Source organism: Hippocampus bargibanti, linkage group LG02 (assembly GCF_051943395.1).
Source record: "Hippocampus bargibanti isolate YZ-2025 linkage group LG02, ASM5194339v1, whole genome shotgun sequence".
NCBI lineage: Eukaryota > Metazoa > Chordata > Actinopteri > Syngnathiformes > Syngnathidae > Hippocampus > Hippocampus bargibanti.
Genome location: NC_142735.1, coordinates 586081 through 606796, shown reverse-complemented (window position 1 = coordinate 606796; position 20716 = coordinate 586081). Strand labels below are relative to the sequence as shown.

General features: G+C 39.7%; 1 protein-coding gene across 4 annotated transcripts in view; it reads right to left on the bottom strand.

The window, feature by feature from the left end:
• Nucleotides 1–20716, bottom strand: part of pdlim7 (PDZ and LIM domain 7) — a 42564-nt gene that overhangs the window by 17592 nt on the left and 4256 nt on the right. For 2 of the 4 annotated variants that reach the window (XM_089019615.1, XM_089019607.1), the window contains exons 2-6: nt 20406–20485; nt 20145–20243; nt 11569–11720; nt 4300–4330; nt 1521–1702 (exon numbers count right to left, since the gene is read on the bottom strand). In XM_089019615.1, coding sequence (XP_088875741.1) covers nt 1521–1702; nt 4300–4330; nt 11569–11720; nt 20145–20240 — 461 coding nt within the window. In that variant the 5' untranslated portion in view covers nt 20241–20243; nt 20406–20485. The remainder of the gene's footprint in view (nt 1–1520; nt 1703–4299; nt 4331–11568; nt 11721–20144; nt 20244–20405; nt 20486–20716) is intronic. The other 2 variants (XM_089019599.1, XM_089019589.1) reach the window with 1 other exon arrangement.

Below are 20716 nucleotides of genomic sequence, written 5' to 3'. Positions count from 1 at the left end.
ACAATCTTGAGATAAAGACAGAAGAAATAGAGTGATGATGACAAGGAAATAGAAATGAAAGGTCATAAATCGCAGAAATAGTGCTGACAAACGTTTTCTGGCACATCTCCACTAGCGCATTAAAGTACAACCGACACCTCCGGACAACTTGTGTCCATAATTTGTAAAAATCACTTCAAATGACTTCTACTGAGCGTATTTTACAAAGATTCCACCGCATATAGCTATATTTTTAAGACTCGCGCTGAATATTCAGGAAGTCTTGTTTTGGAGTTGATGACGATCCCCTACGTGACATCACGGAGGGAACACCCCTGAGCGAGAAAGCGACACACAATGCATTCTGGGTATTTTGTTTGGTCTGAAAACATCATGTTGATGGCAAAGTTAGAAGGAAAACTACATAAATAATGTGATGGTGAATCATTGTGTGTCGCAGCCAATTGCGGTACAACGCTTGAAGAATGTGTAAGTTGGCACAAATTCCCAGCGGACAAATCAGCCCATTTCCAGCAGAGCTTGTGCGCCATCTTGTGCATTTTCTGGGCGCTACATTGGAGTCCAGACGGCTCGAATTGATACGGAAGGACTTCTTTATTTGATTGCAAACATGTATGCTTTCCTCTTCAGAACTATTTGAATCATATTCATAACTGGATGAGTAACAACAAAGCTTTTTCTTGTAACATCACAATATTATTAGCATAAAACAAACACTATTCTTGTAATGAAAGAGCAGAGAGGGAAGGAAATGTACTAACTTTTCAAGAGTCTCCATCTGTAAAGTAGAAAGAAGAAGAGGGGGGAAACAAACGAGAATGTGGTCAGAACACTGATTTGAGGAAGGCGGGGATGGAGGAGGTGATGAGAACCGAATTTGTGCACCAGCATCCGAATGCAGCAAACATGCAAAGAGGCATGCTTTTACGGTCGGTGAGAGAGAGAGAGAGAGAGAGAGAGAGAGAGAGAGAGAGAGAGAGAGAGAGAGAGAGAGAGAGAGAGAGAGAGAGAGAGAGAGAGAGAGAGAGAGAGAGAGAGAGAGAGAGAGACAGAGAGAGAGAGAGACAGAGAGAGAGAGAGAGAGAGAGCATTTTGCGCTTGCCAGGCCTATCTGTTTTTCACACTGAGCCATAACGATTTGGCACCCAAAAAATGTGTCATTGCGATGCTCTCAGCCACGTACGCAAATGCTGTTCAAGAGTTACATAAACGTCTTTGGCACATCACCAAACAACAACATTTCCACAGTGCCGCGGCAACTCTCACATTGCTTTTTGAATCGTGTGATCCATTAGCTAGCTTGCTTTCGATCTATTTGAGTTACTTCCGGGTTGAGTGAACGCTGGCGCGAGTGGCTGCCACTGCTCACCCACAGAAAAACTGATCATGTGACTGTAAAGTGACCTTGAGAGTTTTGAAAGGCGCTTATAAATGAAATGTATTATTTTTATTATTAGAAAAAGTTCCAATGTTTCATGTATCACGATCGAGAGCGCATGTTTGTCGTTTGCCGCACCTACCCGTTCTGCGGTTGCAGCACACCGGCCCGGCTCTGAGATCGAGGCGTGTTAAGTTTAGGTGAGTAGGCCACGGGCTTTATGACAGGTCCCGCGCTAGCGCCCCCTGCTGCGAAAGGTCTCGCCATCTTGTTAATGGTGGTGCTCGGGGCAAAGGAGTACTTGGGTTGTACCTTAGCATCGGCCTATGTAGTGTCGAGAGGGAGACAATGCAACACAGCACACGGCATGCGGTTAGAAGTTTGACAAAACACACACGTGTCATTTCTTGAATTGAACAATACAGGCAACATTCGATTTATGACTGCGTTCTGTTCCGACAAAACGCTCGTAAGTCAAAATGGTCGTAAGTCGAAATCCATTCAATGTTGAATAGAGATTCAGTGCTAAATGACTGAAAGGACAACCGACGGCTCCGGACAAGTTGTGTTCATAATTTGTAAAATGGCTTCCAATGACTTCTACTGAGCGTATTTTAATAAGATTCCACCGCATATAGCTATATTTTACATTTTAATACTCGTGCTGAATATTCAGGAAGTCGTACGTGACGTCACGAAAGGAACGCCCCTGACCGAAAAAAAGACACATTGTAGCAGTCCTCCATCACGTCAATGGATTTTGCTGTACTTGTTTGATCTGACAACCTCGTGTTGCACCCAAAAGCCGCCAGTAGAGGGCGTCCAAGCACCATGGAAGGAATTTATCAGCCTGTGGAAAGGGGCTGATTCATTCCTCACGGGGAGCTGGTCGCCATTTTTGGGTGCGACATTCCCCCCTGCCCGTTTGCCTCAAAATGACACGGAATAAATTCTTTAATCGATTGCAAACATGTATGCTTTCCTCTTCAGAACTATTTGAATCATATTCATAACTGGATGTGTCACAAGAAAGCATAATCTCAGAATCTGAAGCCATTGTTTTGATTTTTCAGCAATGCAAGAACTCTTGGCGTGACGTCACGAACTGGGGGCGGGACTTTCTGAAAATGCCCAATTCGCAGCTCAATTTTTTGCAGATTTTGGACTCTTTAAGTCGTTTTTATTGGTGTTTTGCATTTGAATAAAAATATCATACTGCGTGTTTTGGGTATTTTAGATGCTATAAAACGTTTTTCTGATGTCAGTTAAGAAACAAAAAAGTGACGTTGGTTGCCTATTACTATTATTATTATTATTATTATTATTATTATTATTATTATTATTATGATTATTATGATTATTAGGATTAGGATTGTCATCATCATCATTATTATCATTATCATCATTATTATTATTGTATTCTATTAGATTAGATTATGAATAGATTATAATTAGATTAGATAAATTAGCCTTTAATGTAATCTAATCTAAATGATTCTATGTATTATTATGATTCTATCTATTATTATTATTATTATTATTATTATTATTAGAATTGTCATTGTCATCATCATTATTATCATTATCATTATCATCATTATTATTATTGTATTGTATTAGATTAGATTATGAATATATTATAATTAGATTAGATAAATTAGCCTTTAATGTAATTTAATCTAAATGATTCTATGTATTATTATGATTATATCTATTATTATTATTATTGTTATTATTATTATTATTATTATTATTATTATTATTATTATTAGGATTGTCATTGTCATCATCATCATTATTATCATTATCATCATTATTATTATTGTATTGTATTAGATTAGATTATGAATAGATTATAATTAGATTAGATAAATTAGCCTTTAATGTAATTTAATCTAAATGATTCTATGTATTATTATGATTATATCTATTATTATTATTATTATTATTATATTACTATTATTATTATTATTATTATTATTATTATTAGGATTGTCATTGTCATCATCATCATTATCATCATTATTATTATTGTATTGTATTAGATTAGATTATGAATAGATTATAATTAGATTAGATAAATTAGCCTTTAATGTAATCTAATCCAAATGATTCTATGTATTATTATGATTATATCTATTATTATTATTATTAGGATTGTCATTGTCATCATCATCATTATCATCATTATTATTATTGTATTAGATTAGATTATGAATAGATTATAATTAGATTAGATGAATTAGCCTTTAATGTAATCTAATCCAAATGATTCTATGTATTATTATGATTATATCTATTATTATTATTATTATTTATTATTATTATTATTATTACTATTATTATTATTATTATTACTATCATTATTATTATTATTATTATTAGGATTGTCATTGTCATCATCATCATTATCATTATTATTATTATTGTATTGTATTAGATTAGATTATTAATAGATTATAATTAGATTAGATAAATTAGCCTTTAATGTAATCTAATCTAAATGATTCTATGTATTATTATGATTATATCTATTATCATCATCATTATTATTATTATTATTGCTGTTGTCCTTTAATGTGTCACAGCCACTTTCAGTCTGGTATGAGGGGAAATGTTAAGGCATCGCACGCAGAATAAAAGACAAGAAATTCCAAAGCATATTTCACGCCACTTCATCCGGGCTAAGGGATTCAGTGGCGTGTTGATGCTTCGCTAAGAAGCAGAGCTCTGGACGCTGTCAGAAGCTCTGACAGGTTATTCTGGCCAATCACGTTGCCTTTTAAGACAAAGTGGCACCACACAATGTTTGGGTCAGACGAGACCAACAATTAATGTCAAAATCAAGGCCGTACTTTATTAAGTAACAAACCGCTTCTGTAGAGCTGGCGAGTGGAAACCGAAGACGAATGTAAACTTACCTTCTGCTCTGCATCGGTCTTGTTGACAGCTCTGTGGAGAAAGCGCAGAAACCATGAGTTAGTTTGGGTCCAAATTCCGTACAGTGAACCATCACAAAACACAGTAATCGTATATCAGAAATTGAAATACAACAACATCTCACAGATGTGTATGAGAAAGAATTGTGTGATTACCGGATTTTACGGTGGGTGTATAAGGCGCACCCCCAATCAATGGTGTATTTTCAAACTTTTTCCATATACAGTGATACCTCGGTTTACAAAACCCTTGGCTTACGAACTTTTTGGTTTACAAACGTTAAATTTATGAACATTTTACCTTGGAATACAAACTATTTTTCAGGATACACACAGAGCTGCCACAATGAGTTATGTGTCATTCGCGAACGAGGCCGCTCTCCTAACAAGAAAATGGCAGCCGGCTTGTTTTGGTCCTCTATTCCCCGCCCCCAGTCATCGGTCAAAGCCACGTGATTGGTCAAGAATGCAGCAGTGAGGGGCTGGGGGTTACAGACAGTTCTCAAAAAAAAAAAAAAAAAACGAGCCCGCTCTCCTAACAAGAAAATGGCTGCCGACTTTTTTGTTCTCTATTCCCCGCCCCTCTTCGGTTAAAGCCACGTGATTGGTCAAGAACGTAGCAGTGAGCGAAGATGGTTTAAATATTAAAGAGACAGGAGGACGACTGTGAGAGAGTTTCACATTTGATAGTTCAAAGGCAGAGTGTAGACTGCAAGGTTAAAATATCCTATCAATCAGGCGCCACAAACAACCCGCACAAGCCATCTGTACACTTGATGCAAAAAGCTAGCAACCCAGCTAAACAGAACACAGTTGATGAGGAACTAGTTAAAATTATCGCAGAGAAAGCGCCTACAAGGGATCATTCGTTAAGATGGGAAAAGAAGGTTACGTTCCTCATCAAGTGTTTAATGCTGAGGAAAGCGGCCACTCCATTCCATTAAGCCATCAACGAACATCACAAAGGTAAATAAAATGACTATTACACAGTACAGTTTATTTCTTTAATTATAATACAGTAGCACATCTATTATACGTAAAATAAGGTATATTTTGTGTAGTTTTAGGCTTAAAAAATAAAGTAGAAAATGATGTTTTATGGGGACCTGGGAACGGATTATTCTCATTTTAATGGTTTCCTATGGGAAATTAATTTTTGGGATACACACTTTTTGCCTTACAGACTCTGTCTGGGAACCAATAAAGTTTGTAAGCCAAGGTATCACTGTACCACTGATACGAAGCTGTAACAGCTTCCAACAAGAATGAACTTGCATCTAAATTACTGACATTTTTTGGGAGGGCCCCGTAAACACAAAGGTTCCTTCCAGTAAGAATGCGGGATGACTAACACTTTTATGTTTGCCTTTTCGAGCCCTGATTACAAGGCTTTAAAAGACAAGACGCAAACATACAGTTGTCGGTTTACGAACGCTTTAGCTAATGAACTTTTAGCCTTACGAACATTAAATTCGCAAGAATATAATTATAAACTAGTTTTCAGCGGACGAACCAAACCACGGACTAGTTTTCAGTGGATGAACACCAAACCACTCGTTCGAACAGCGCCACGGTGGCTGGCGGACTAGTTTTCCACACACCATTTGAGTGCAGATGTGGTTTGCTATAGAGTGGAGTACTTTTGCTATTATGGGACTGAAAAAGACCCCACCACAGGCTAGTGTCAAGCCTAAGAAGACATTAAAGAAGATTACGGTAGAGCAGAAGAAGGAGATCATCCAAAAACACGAACAAGGTGTGGGTTTGTGTGACTAAGCGTCCCAGTACCAGTATGCTAAGTCGACCAATGCTATGTGTGGCTGAGGGTGTTTCTGTGTTGTTCAAGTAACGGTCTCAGGTAATAGAAGAGGTTGAAAAACGTCTGTTGATTTGGATTCATGAAAAGCAGCTAGCAGGGGACAGTGTGAGTGAGGGTACTATCGCCGAGAAAGCATGGCAACTTCACTCAGATATCATCAAGAGGCAACTACATCAACGACCATCACAAAGGGAAATAAAACGACTTTATAATTCAGCACAGTTCATTTCTTTAATTACAATACAATAGCATATTGATTAAACATAAAATAAGGTATATTTTGTGTAGTTATAAGGCTTATGTAGTAGAAAATTATGTTTTATGGCAGGGGTCATTTTTTGCCGCGGGCCACATTGTAGTTATGGTTTCCTCTCCAGGGCCGTTATGAATTTGGGGAAGTCATTAAGAATGTTTAATCCCCTCCACATATTTCATATAGAGCGCATAACAAATTAATGAATAACTAGTTTTCAAATCTGAAGTCAAGAATAATGACTGTTGTTATGGTTTACATCCAAAAATATGAAATTTTGGCTCAGATTTTAGCAAGCATCATGGAATTTCACACGTTTGATTTGTTTTCGCGGGCCAAAAAAAATGATGTGGCGGGCCGGATTTGGCCCCCGGGCCTTGACTTTGACACCTGTGTTTTATGGGGACCTAGGAACGGATTATTGTCATATTCAATGGTTTCTTATGGGAAATAAATGTTTGGCAGACAAACGTTTCGCCTTACACACACTTTCTGGGAACCAATTAGGTTCGTAAACCGAGGTATCACTATATTGTTTTTATTGGAAACCTTAATTTTTCATGATTAACCCGGAACTCGAAATGGGAGAATGAAAACCGTAGTTTTTACGGCAAAACCAGAGTAGTTGGCAGGTATGCAAATCTATGTGACGCTCACAGCGCTGGAGCTCGTCGGCTGTCTGAGATCTAACACATAATTGGATGAAAAAAATGTGTCATCGCTGTCTTGAGGTTTTTATTCCACACTTGGGAGAAGACAGGGGGAAAAAAGCCAAGACGATTTGTGTTTTTCAGGGGAATGAGTTTGCTTGGACCGAGTTTGACCCATGAGATTGAACAAAGCAGCTCAATGAGGTCATTTTGACCTCATTTCATAAATCAATTGCATGAGGCAAGCTTACCTCGTAAAAAAATGTGGATGCTTTCAAGATGACGTATTATTATTATTGATATGAGTTTTTCAGAATTATGCTTGGTACAGTGATACCTTGGCTTACGAATTTAAATGGTTCCCAGACAGTGTGTAAAAAAAAATTGTGTATCCCAAAAAATAATTTCCCATAGGAAACCATTAAAATGAGAATAATCCGTTCCCAGGTCCCCATAATAATAATAATAATAATACATTTCATTTATAAGCGCCTTTCAAAACCATAAAACATAATTTTGTACTTTTCTAAGCCTTAAAATTACACAAAATACGCCTTATTTTATGCATAATAAATGTGCTATGGTATTATAATTAAAGAAATTAACTGTACAGTATAATAAAGTAGTTTTATTGACCTTTGTGATGGTCGTTGATGGCTTGATGGAATGAAGTGGCCGGTTTCCTCAGCTGTAAACACTTGATGAGGAACGTAACCTTTCACCATCTTGAGGAATGATCCCTTGTAGGTGCTTTCTCTGCAATAATTTTACCTTGTTCCTCATCAATTGTGTTCTGTTTAGCTGGGTTGATAGCTTTTTGCATCAAGTGTACAAATGGCTTGTGCAGGTTATTTGTGGAGCCTGATTGAAGGGGATTTTAACCTTGCAGTCTACACTCTGCCTTTGAACAAATCAATGTTGAAACGAGTCCAAATATCACTGATTTCTATCCATTCTGTCAGTCTCTCTGTGTCGTCTGCCTGTCTCTTTAATGTTCAAACCACCTCCCCTCACTGCTGCGTTCTTGATCAATCACGTGGCTTTAACCGACGACTGGGGGCAGGGAATAAAGGAAAAAAAATGTCGGGTGCCATTTTCTTTTTGGGAGAATGGCTACACTCTCTGTCTGTAAATCCCTCAACCCTCACTGCTGCGTTGACCAATCACGTGGCTTTAACCGACGACTGGTGGCGGGGAATAGAGGCCCAAAACAAGCCGGCTGCCATTTCCTTGTTAGGGGAACGGGCTCGTTCGCGAATGACACATCACTCATTGTGGCAGCTCCGTGCGTATCCCGAAAAATAGTTCGTATGCCAAGGTAAAATGTTCATAAATTTAACGTTCATAAACCAAAAATTTCATAAGCCAAGGAGTTTGTAAACTGAGGTATCACTGTATTTTAGGAAGGGGTATAGTCTGACCCTTAGACAGATTAAATTGTTTTTTTTTGGGAGGAAAACGTTTCTATATTTGAATTGTATGCATGAGAATAGAAGACTAGGATTCGCTTTGAAGTTCTGGCTGCGCTATCTTAAAAATCAAAGTAAAACAGTGAAAGATTTGTCAGTACATATCAGCCCAAGTGTGCTGGCAGGCAAATCTAAAGAGAGCTGGATGGGGGGGGGGGGGTGGATTTGCGGGGGTGATATTGGCTGTGCAACAGCTGTGATCACAGCATCTGAACTTATGGGGATCACAAAATCCAAATGAGTCTCCTGACAGCAACTGAGTAGCTCATGTTTATGACTTGACAAGTCGATGCTTTCCTCATTTTAGAACAAACCTCAAAACAGTCCATCTTCTTTTTGAGTGGGTGGTCTTATTTTTTTTTTAAGTTCTTAATTATACACCACATGAATTAGTTTTGTTTTGCTAATAATTTCTCCGGTGGAAATCCTTGGCAGAATCTCTATGGGTAATTCTTAAGTGCTGCTTGTATGAAGGTCAACCACTTTTAATTAAAATAACAGCAAACATAAAAACATTTTCTGGCTTGTGTTCTTCAACAAAGTGCGTTAATCCAAATACAGTTTTTATTTAATTAATCGGAGATCGAAGGGGTAAAGGCCACTGCATGGACGTCCAAACTACAAACATAGAATCAACCAGTGGTGGGCCGTCAAGGCCTGCAAAGCCTTCACTGTTGCCCTCAAAATATCTGAATCACAGACTGATGAAAGAAATGGACATCATGAATTCAGTCACTGCCATTCACGAATTCATTCGTGAATTGACAATAAGACGAATATTTTGGTGCTTTTTTCATGCTTGGGTGCTGATAAAGCGCTGGTCATGGCCTCTTTTTCCCTTCCACAAGGGGGCATTTCCCTTTTTTCCATGTTAGTGCTTTGTTCCGGCTTCAGCTGTTGTTAAAGCGCCATATAAACCAATGTGTATGCATTGCATTGTATTTTGGACAACCGCCCGCATTTCAAGCTTATATAACTCCAGACCCACGAATCACCATAAACTCTTATTTCATCAGTGCAATTAAGTCATTAACTGTCATTCCCAATTTTTTTCTTGAATTGAAAATATGACGTGGAGCCAATTCCTGAATATGTTCAGTTTTGTTTTTCATGCTTGGGTGCCGATAAAGCGCTGGCCATGGCCTCTTTTTCCCTTCCAAAAGGCAGCATTTCCCTTTTTCCATGTTAGTGCTTGGTTCAAGCTTCAACTGTCATTAAAGCGCTATACAAACCAATATGTATGTATTCCATTGTATTTTGGACAACCACCCTCATTTCAAGCTCATAACTCTACTCATAATTTAGGATTTTTTTTTTCTGATGAAAGAAGAGAGTTTAAGGTTTCTAACGCTGTATTCAATATTTATGTTTATCATAAAACTCAATATTCTGTGGGTCCAGGAATTCAAGTGACAATGACAAAAACCTTGGCAATGAAGTGGACATATTTTTGCACGTCAAGCAGTGAATGAGTTAAAAAAAGCTCGGAGAGCGCCAAATATGTCCGAAAATAGCAAATAATATTGCAATTTTATCAGGTTATTATTGATGCTTCACCATCCTGTTCAATCTTTTTTTGCAATGTCTTCTGACCGCATATAATGTATCCACACTTTCATGATAAAACCTCGAACAGTTTTATGACAGTATTTCTTACTTCACAAGTTATTTCCTGGCTCACGGGACACTCTAATAAATCACACCACACTTTTTATTTAAAGTCACGGCTGCGGATTGATTCAGACATAGCACTACTGAAGGCTCAGGGGTGATATGCAAGGCCATAAGCAATCAACATACCGGTATATTATGTTTAACGAATGCCTGTCTAATAAAATCATTTTACAGGAAAAACTGTTGTCAAAGGAATTTTTTTGCGACATTTTTGAATTGTATGCGACTATGGGTCTAACATTGTGAGTGATTTGCTACGTGTTTTAAAGGACAACCGACGCCTCCGGACAAGTTGTGTCCATAATTTGTAAAATCGCTTCAAATGACTTCTACTGAACAAAGATTCCACCGTATATACAGTAAAGTCTCATTATATCGATATTCAAGGGAGTCCGAAAAAATATCGATATAACCGGGACTATCGATATATCCGACCCTGTTTTCATGTAATTTTCTCCGTGCGTGCATAGAAATAGTATCGATATAACCGGGACTATCGATATATCCGATATCGATATAACGAGACTTTACTGTAGTTATATTTTACGTTTTAAGACTCCGGAAGTCTTGTTTTTGAGTTGGTGACGAGTCCTGACGTCATGTCACGGAAGGAACGCCCATGACCGAGAAAGGGCACACTGTAGCAGTCCTTTCATCACGTCAATGCATTTTGCGGTACTTTATTTGGTCTGAAAACTTCGTGTTAATCCGTGTTGATGGCGAAATTAGAAGGAAAAACACAGAAATAACGCGATGGTGAATCCTTGTGTGTTGCACCGAAAACTATTTGATATTCACTGACAAAAATCCCCACAAGAAAAAAATCAGCCCATTTCCATGGAGCTTTATCGCCATTTTCTGCCTTTTTTGGGTGCAACCTTTCTCTCCACATACCTCAAAATGACCCAGAATAAATTCTTTAATCGATTGCAAACATGTATGCTTTCCTCTTCAGAACTATTTGAATCATATTCAGAACTGGATGAGTAACAAGAAAGCATCTTCTCCGAATCTAAAGCAATGTTTTTGATTCTCGAGCAAGGAAAGACGTCTTGGCGTGACACCACGAACAAGGGGGCGGGGCCTTCTGAAATTGGCCACTTCCGGTTTCAATTTGAAGTAGTTTTTAGACACTTAAAGTCATTTTTATTGGTGTTTTGCATTTGACTAAAAATATCAGCCTGCGTGTTTTGGGTATTTTAGATGCTGTAAAACGTTTTTCTGATGTCGGTTAGGAAACAAAAATGTGGTGTCCTTTAAGGGTGCCATGATAGCTCCTCTAAGAAAGTTCAAAGTGAATAATAAATGCGCAGTGACTTATACGATCCACTATACTGCGATAATATTTCACTAAATTCCTAGTTGCATCTGTGCAAACTGACCTACCTGTTAAGGGTAAGAGTGAGGGAGTCTGATGCTGCTCTGATCTTGTTTTGGGCTTCCACGTGGGTCAAGTCCTCTGCGTTAAGGTCATCAATAGAGACGACCCAGTCGCCGACGCCAACGCCAGCCTGAGCTGCTTTCCCGCCCGGGGTCAGCTGGAGGATAGAATACAGGACACAAAAACTTGTGTAGTATTTCAACATGACATGTATTTCAGTCAGACTCAGTGAATGGCGCACAATGCGGCAGTTGATTTCAAGAGCTCCACTGGCTCCCGGTCAAATATGGAATCAACTTTAAAATTATTGTTTATACATTTAAAGCTATCCATTACCTTGCCCCCCCTCCCCCCATACCTATCAGACGTTGTTCAAATTTCTATTCCCTCTCGTTCCCTCAGGTAAGCGGGTGCAGATAAAGCGCTGGTCAGACATCTGGCAATATTTTCCTTCCATGAGGGGGCAGCATTTGCCTTTTGTCCTTGTTAGCGCTTTGTTCCAGCTTCAACTGTTGTTAAAGCGCTCTATAAAGCAATATGTATGTATTGTTTTGTAATGTATTTTGGACAGCTGCCCTCATTTCAAGCTTATATAACTCCACACCCATATAACTTAGGAATTAACTATTTTTTTCTAATGAAAGAAGAGAGTCTTGGGTTTCTTAACGCTGCGATGAATGTTTATGTAGTCCTAAGACTCAATATGCTGTGGGTCCTGCAATTTCAGTGAAAATGACAAAAACCCTGACACCGGAGTGTCACATATTTGCACATCGTCTGGCAGCAAATGCGTTAATAACACCCAACAAGCAACTCTGAGTGCGCCTACCGTCAGACAAACCAGGACAGCTATTTCACTCAGCACCGTGAGTCAAAAAAAAAGGCCGCCGTGATGTCATCAGTCATCACATGATTCACTGCAGATGTGACAACAGATGATGAAAGCAGACCTTGAAAGGCTCAGACAGCCACCGCATGCCTCATACCAAGGTGCAATTTACTAGAACAGCCGCCGTGGAGTTATTTCGATCATAATATTTTGTGATGTGAGGGCCCAGTTATTTCAATACAGACAGGAAATGTCTCTGACCAGTTTCACTGACAAAACAGTGACATAATTCTCTCGGGGGGGGGGGGAGACGCTCCGTCAACGCTCTGAGGTCTTGTTACAAACAGACGCTGTCTATAATTGAGGTAGAATTGTCCTGCTTTGCCAACTCCACTAAAACCGCTAACACCAAAAAGGGAGACGCTACATCAGATTTGGTAAAGGCCCCAGTCAGCTTGGCCAGGAGGCTTTAATGAAACACGATCAGTGTGTCAAATGAACTGATAAGTGAAGTACAAAGTGACATCAGATAAGAGAGCCTACCCCAGGATTTCATCCAAAACCCCATTAGGATTACTCACTGGTGTCATGGATCCCGGTAAATGTTAGCTCATCACGAGCTCAGACGACTCAGCTGTCAATAGATTATTTTTTTTTTGCCATGTTCAGACAAGCAAACAGACCTTCTTGCTTTGATTGGGCACGTTTAACATCAACACTTGTGCGAACGAGGCGAAGACAGATTTACGGTGTAGCTCTCAAAGACCGCCTGTCTTGAATCAAAGCATGCTAACGCTAAAAATAAGGAAACGTGCGTTCCCCTGGAGGCAATTCTTCTTTTACAGTGAAGTTTAAACATCATTTTAATTGCTTTTGAGTAGCCTTCTCTGGAAACCAGGTTCGAAATGAAAAAGAAACAGCTTGAAAATGTTCATGAGTCTTCCATAACAAACAATAACAATGACTTTATGTCAGAGATGTTCAGTCGGACACTGTGAACAAAGGCTCGAAGACAGGAAGATCGTCTTTTACTGCCTGCAGGGGACGAAGCCATTCATGACCGATGGCCAACTTCTGCAGCCCTCTGTCAAGCTATTTATTGAAAGTACAGTGAGACCTCAACTTACAAACGCCTCAACTTACAAACTTTTTGTCTTACAAACGTCAAATTTATGAAAATTAAACCTTATAATAAGCACTATTTTCATAATCCACACCCACCACGGCTGGCGGAGTGATCTTCGGCGGAAGCACACGACAGAACAGCACCAGAGGTTAAGTTACCAACAGTCCTTATGGAAGGTGACTCTCCTTCCATAAGCCATCAACGACCATCAAAAAGGTCAATAAAACTTTATTTTACAGCACAGTTTATTTCTTTAATTACAGTCGTCATGTAATGCGCCTCTCTTTCCAAACAGCAATTCCCTTTGACCTCCAACGCCATTCCATCAAGCCATAAATGACCATCACAAATGTAAATAAAGTGACTTTATGATACAATGCAGTGTATTTCTTTCATTACAATACAATAGTACATTTATTATACATAGAATAAGGTATGTTGTGTGTAGTTTTAAGGCTTATTTAGTTGAAAAGTATATTTTATGGAAACCCGGGAACGGATTATTCCCATTTTAATGGTTTCCTATGGGAAATTTTATTTTAAGATACACACTTTTCGCCTTACAAACTCTGTCTGGGAACCAATTAAGTTTGTAAGTTGAGGTATCACTGTATCAGCAAATTTAAGAGATACATTAGTATAACATAGTCTTCTTGATTTGAATACCACGCGCCTAGACGTCCCAAGCACCAACAACTATAAAACAACAGAACATAGACATTTTAATTAGTAGTCTTTCCCTGAACCGATAAATTTGTAGCCTGGCTAATGAACTCTTCATGTGAAGGAGTTTTCTAAGTCCTAACTTATGTCCTGTGAAGGAGTTGACACAAGTACCAAATCAGTCCGAGGCCAGGTCTCCTACATGAAGATGACAGGTTAACAGGCTGTGTCTGTTCACCTCGGATGGACCCCAAGTTTCTCTGTGATTCCATTGTGGGCTTTGTGTTCGGCGGCTAACTAACGTTGAAACTTTTAAATATGATAACTTCTTTTCGGTCTATTCTCTATCACAGACAAATGCACTCTTTTGAGTTCTATACATGCTTCCCAGCCAACAATAAAGGACATTGAAGATTAAGCAGCATTTTACGTTTTTATGTACAGTAAAGTCTCGTTATATCGATATTCAAGGGAGTCCGAAAAAATATCGATATAACCGGGACTATCGATATATCCGACCCTGTTCGCATGTAATTTTCTCCGTGCGTGCATAGAAATAGTATCGATATAACCGGGACTATCGATATATCCGATATCGATATAACGAGACTTTACTGTATTTTAAGAATTTCTAACAACTTTTGAGTTCACACAAACACATTTATCGTATGTGTGGGTGGGGGTTGAGGGGGTGTTAGAATCTAATAAAAGAAGTTCAAAGGCACGATTACGTTCTTCGCTGTTTTTTTGTATGGTCTGCTGTCTTCGATTGCATAATGTCGGCAAATCTTTTACGATTTTAGAAGGGTCAAATAACGTCTAACCAATAACGACAGTATTGTGCTAGCTACAGTGTCTAGCTAGCTACAGATATAGATAAAGATATAGATAGCTACTATCTATCTATGTCGCTATCTAGCTAGCTAGCTTTTTTTTTATCTATTACCCTTTCTTATGGAAGCGGCAGAGGTATTTTTTTGGATCAAATTTCAAAGCCTCGGGAGCCAAGTGCTTTCCAATATTCTTTTCAAGTGCTTCTGTTGATTGATGCTGAGCACTAACCATGCCTTGTACCCCCTCCACCCCCAACCCCACACCACCACACACACACATACATACATACACTGAACTTTATGAGCAGCTGTAGGTATATTGGCCAGTTAACTCAGGCCTGGCCCATTTATATTATTTCCACAGCTATTTTGAAAAAGGTCTGTCTTGACATCACTGACACGGGCACAGCTAGTACAAACCCATAAATAGTAAAAAAAAATAAAAAATAGAAAGCAAATGTTTTGGTTCAATATGGCATGATGCAGTTGTAACACCTTGCATTAACTCACCTTAAAATACCGCTACACTGTTCACAAGGCAAGAGTTCCGCAGTGCCTGCGCCACAGGAGACATTCCCCCGGTGGGCGATCCGTCAGGAGCCACTAAAATATTCATGCAGCCCTCTAACAAGGATGCTTTTCCTCAAGTGTACGAAAGCGACTTTAAGGGTAGTGATCCAAAAGCAGATGGTTGACATGTCAGGCGCTGATGCAAACTGAAAGGATGTAGACATATCCAGCTGCGGTTTGTGACACATTCTAGGTCTCCTTACTTGCTTATTGACATGACATCATCCGTAATTTCCTCCCAACGTTTGATTTCAGATGACGGAGCATGTGTTCACTGATAAAAAACAGATGGCGCGCTGGAGGATGCACATCATTTTATCTAAATGTTGATGTAGCCGCACTGCTATGAGATCTAGGGCAGAAACTCCTGAGGAATTGCCCCCAACTGTGACTTGACTTCAACTGAAACTGCAATTTCCATGTCATACTTTATTAATTGGATGATTTTCTGGTTAACATTACAGTGAGGAACATGTGCAAAGGGAGATATCATGTTATGACCATTTTCTCAAGGTCAAATGACATTGAGTGGTAACAAGACGTGTGCTATTTATGAGAAGTTCCAGAAACGAACCCGAATATGGAAACTGGAAATTGATATTCCTGGTTTACAGGGGAAATACAGTAAAGTCTCGTTATATCGATATTCAAGGGAGTCGGAAAAAATATCGATATAACCGGGTCTATCGATATATCCGACACTGTTCGCATGTAATTTTCTCCGTGCGTGCATAGAAATAGTATCGATATAACCTGGACTATCGATATATCCGATATCGATATAACGAGACTTTACTGTAGTTCTGAAATTATTTTGAAAAATGATACAAAACTATATACCATCATAAATATGTGTGAGTCTTCGTCAGTGGAAACTGCTTCTAGAATTCCACTCATATTCAAGTAATTGGCCCAAAAACAAAAAAAGTGATGAGAGGAACTCAAATGGAGTTCACGCTCGTGACAGGACCACTGGGGTGTAAAAGAACGTTATTTTCTTAAGAAGGGAGGGGGAGCGTTTATAAGCTTTACCCCTCTCCTTTGTTTTGCTTTTCGTGGTACAGTGGAAAGTGCAAGAACAGGGTGATGCTTGTTACTGTTTAAGGTAAGGATTCAACTTGGTCCAAAGCTGTTAAAGTACAACAGAACATCCATTAATAAGAAGAAAACAAAAGATCATAGAGACAAATTATTAGTATTTCCCTGAAAAAAGGCATGAGCACCACATCCTCCTATTATTGTGTGATCTAGAGCTAAATTGAATATATACAGTGATACCTCGGTTTCCGAACCCCTTGGTTTACGAACGTTACATTTATGAATATTTTACCTTGGCATACGAACTTTTTTCGTACACGGGGCTGCCTCAGTGAGTGATGTGTCGTTCGCGAACGAGCCCGTTCTTCTAACAACAAAATGGCAGCCGACTGTTTTTGTCCTCTATTCCCCGCCCCCAGTCTTTGGTTGAAGCCACGTGATTGGACAAGAATGCAGCAGTGAGGGGGGGGGGGGGTTTAAACATTAAAGAGACAGGGAGACGACAGTGAGAGAGTTTCAATTTTGATAGTTTAAAGGCAGAGTGTAGACTGCAAATATCCCATCAATCAGGCTCCACAAACAACCCGCACAAGTCATGTGTACACTTGATGCAAAAAAAGCTATCAACCCAGCTAAACACAACACAATTGATGAGGAACTAGATACAATTATCACAGAGAAAGCACCTACAAGCGATCATTCCTCAAGATGGTGAAGGGAATATTCTCATTTTAATGGTTTCCTATGGGAAATAAATGTTTGGTATACACACTTTTCACCTTACACACTCTGTCTGGGAACCAATTAGGTTCGTAAGCCAAGGTATCACTGTATTTACTTTGAAACACAGGTGTCAAACTCCAAGGGACCGGATACAGCTATCAACAGTCAGTAGGGGACCAGATCTTCAAGTCCGGGGACCAGATACAGCTATCAACAGTCAGTAGCGTAATTAATCAGTCAGACACAAGTACAAGCTACAGAAAAATGAGTCCGCGACTACCCAGGATATTCGTAACATTACTTTCACCAAAGTTGAGTGTGGAAGACATGTTCAACAGAGAAAGGAGGCAGAGATTGCCTACTGGCAGCGACAGGGTGGATAGGAGAAAAATGTGAGGAATGCTGAGAAAGGGTAGCTTCCCAGGCTAACAAACAAGAGGGGGAAGGAAAGAAAGAGGGGGTCGCACAAAGAGCACAGAAACAGACGGCTCGAATGCATGAAGTGGCATGGCATCATACTGATTGCTACAAATCAAAACAAGGCCCATAACATTATGCTCATTTCTACTTGTGATTATGACGCGAAACTTCAACGTGAGCAAACTGATCACAGAAGGAAAAGGTTTCTTCATCCGTCATCTGTACTTCTTTGAAGGTGTCGGACGTTTTCCACCTCTTCCAAAGAGCCTCCTCAGTGAACTAAAGTTGTGCTGGTAACCTTGGCCCTAGATCCCTAATAGACAGAGGTGGCTGTGCCCATACCCTGCCCTGATAAGTACCTCTGCCCTTCCCCTGCTCTGATAGGTCCCTGTGCCGGACACCTGCTCTGATAGGTCCCTATAGCTCTTCGGATGAGGAGTGTAACGTCCGATGACAAGTACAAGTACAAGTACAGATGACGGCTTAAAAAAAGCTTTTCCGCGATGGACCACTCCTGTATGACTGAGATCCGACACAGACTAATCACAGACCTCAACTCATGCAGTCTTGAATTGCCCATCTCGCCTTGACTACAACAAAAACACATCAACCCATTCATCGGTGAGGAACTGTCCCTTCCAAGCATTGTCAGCATTTTGCCAGCAACTATTCGGCAGAGAGCACTCACTGAAATCATCCAGTGAACTCAGTGCCAGGAGAAGACTTGGGAAGGCCGTCCCCATCAGAAGTCTGCGTGTGATTCATTGTCCAATTTTTAATCACAGCAAAGAAAGCAAACAGTGCCAGCAAGGTAAAGAGAGAAACAATGTCAAAACTTTATAACTCCTAAACCGGAGGAACTGGAGATAACCACCAAAGATAACCACTGACTACCAATGTAACTCTTTTGAGAACATCTACAAGTCTGCGGGTAGATTAGTATAGCAATTATGAATAGCCAAAAATACTTGTTTGGATGAGGACAAATCCTCGATTGTATTCTTTCTCATTGGTCTGGGGTACAGCGGAAGGAGAATCAATCTTGTCGTGAGTCCAATGTCGCGTTTCTGTTCCTGGTGCCAACCGGGACAGATTTGGGGATGCGTACTGACAAACCAAATGACTTTACACCACAATGGCATCCCATTTACAAATAATGTGATGTATGCAGTGGTGCATTGTGTATCAGTGTGTAAGTGTGTGTCCCTTCACAAGTTTGTGGTGTTCTGGAAAGCGCTAGGAAATTGGGAGAGCAAGCAAGCCGTTGTGCACTTATAAGGCCTGGAAAGTGTTTGTGTCTGTGATCGTCAATAGTAGGCTACAGGCTATTTGCAAGATAATCACTCAAGAGGAGATTGAAAAACCAACAAATGACAACATGTCCCTCTGGCTACTGAAAACTAGCAATAGTCAAACTAAACAGAAAGTACGTTTGACTAAGGCTGATTTGTTTTCAAGAATTGATCAGAAGGAACTGCTATTGTGTCAGGCTATCGGCAGAAATGTACAGAGTCAGTTTCTGCGTTTAAGCTGCTTTTGAAAAGTAATCAATGGCAGCCACAATACCAGCAGTGCCCAACCGATTGATTACAGTGTGCGAGGTGAGTGCACATGCATGTGTTGTTTTTATTATTATTATTATTAGTAGTAGTAGTAGTAGTAGCAGTAGTGCTGGTGGTGGTGGTAGTAGTAGTAGTTGTAGTAGTAGTGGTGGTAGTGGTAGTAGAAGTGGTAGTGGTAGTAGTAATGGTGGTGGTAGTAGTAGTAGTAATGGTAGTAGTGGTGGTGGTAGTGGTAGTTATGGTAGTAGTAGTAGTAGTAATAGTAGTGGTGGGAGTGCTACTAGTACTACTATTTCTAGTAGTACTAGTATTACTACTCATTCTTGTAATACTAGCAGTACTTGCAGTACTAGTAATAGTAATTGTTGTAGTGGTAGTAGGAGTAGTAGGAATAGTAGGAGTACCATTAGTGCTAGTGGTAGTGGTGGTAGTAGTAGTAGTAGTAGTAGTAGTAGTACTATATATCCACGAATGCCTGTGCACCCTATGAGTCTCAGATATACAAAAAAAGATCAAAAACAGTATACAGGAACTACCAGATTAGTCATGTTAATGTTTTGTGGGTCAAGAAGAGTGCGGAAATAATGGACAGTTGCAGACAGTGCAATCCCTGTGGCCGTACTTTCATCCAAAAGTACCCTAACATTTTTGACCCATGCTTCTCGTGACCAAAGACGTTAACAAGCTAATGGAAAAGGTATTGTGCGATACTTTGACCCAAGACCAGACGCAGGAATATAGTGAGACCAAATTCTCTAAAATCTGAAAACCAGCCACCATCTTGATGTGAACAAATGAATGTAAACAAAAGTCTTACCCGTGACACAGTGAGGGGCATGCTGAAGTCTTTTCCACCCTGAAGTCTGAAGCCCCATGGCGCTGGGCCGCTGAGAGTTACAGAGTACACGTTCATAGCCTTTGGGAAAGACAAAGAGGCAAAAATATATGAAGTTGAGCTATCATTTAAAGGACAACCGACACCTCCGGACAAGTTGTGTCCATAATTTGTAAAATCACTTGAAATGACTTCTACTGAGTGTATTTTACAAAGATTCCACCGCATATAGCTATATTTTACCTTTTAAGACTCGCGCTGAATATTCAGGAAGTCTTGTTTTTGAGTTGGTGACGATGCCTGACGTCACGGAGGGAACGCCCCTGACCGAGAAAGCGACACACAATGCATTTTGGGTACTTTATTTGATCTGAAAACTTCGTGTTGATGGCGAAATTAGAAGGAAAACACATAACGCGATGGTGAATCGTTGTGTGTTGCACCAAGACTACTATTTGATACTACTTGACACAAATTCCCAGCAGACAAATCAGCCCATTTCCAACGGAGCTTGGGCGCCATCTTGTGCATTTTCTGGGACGCTACATTGGAGT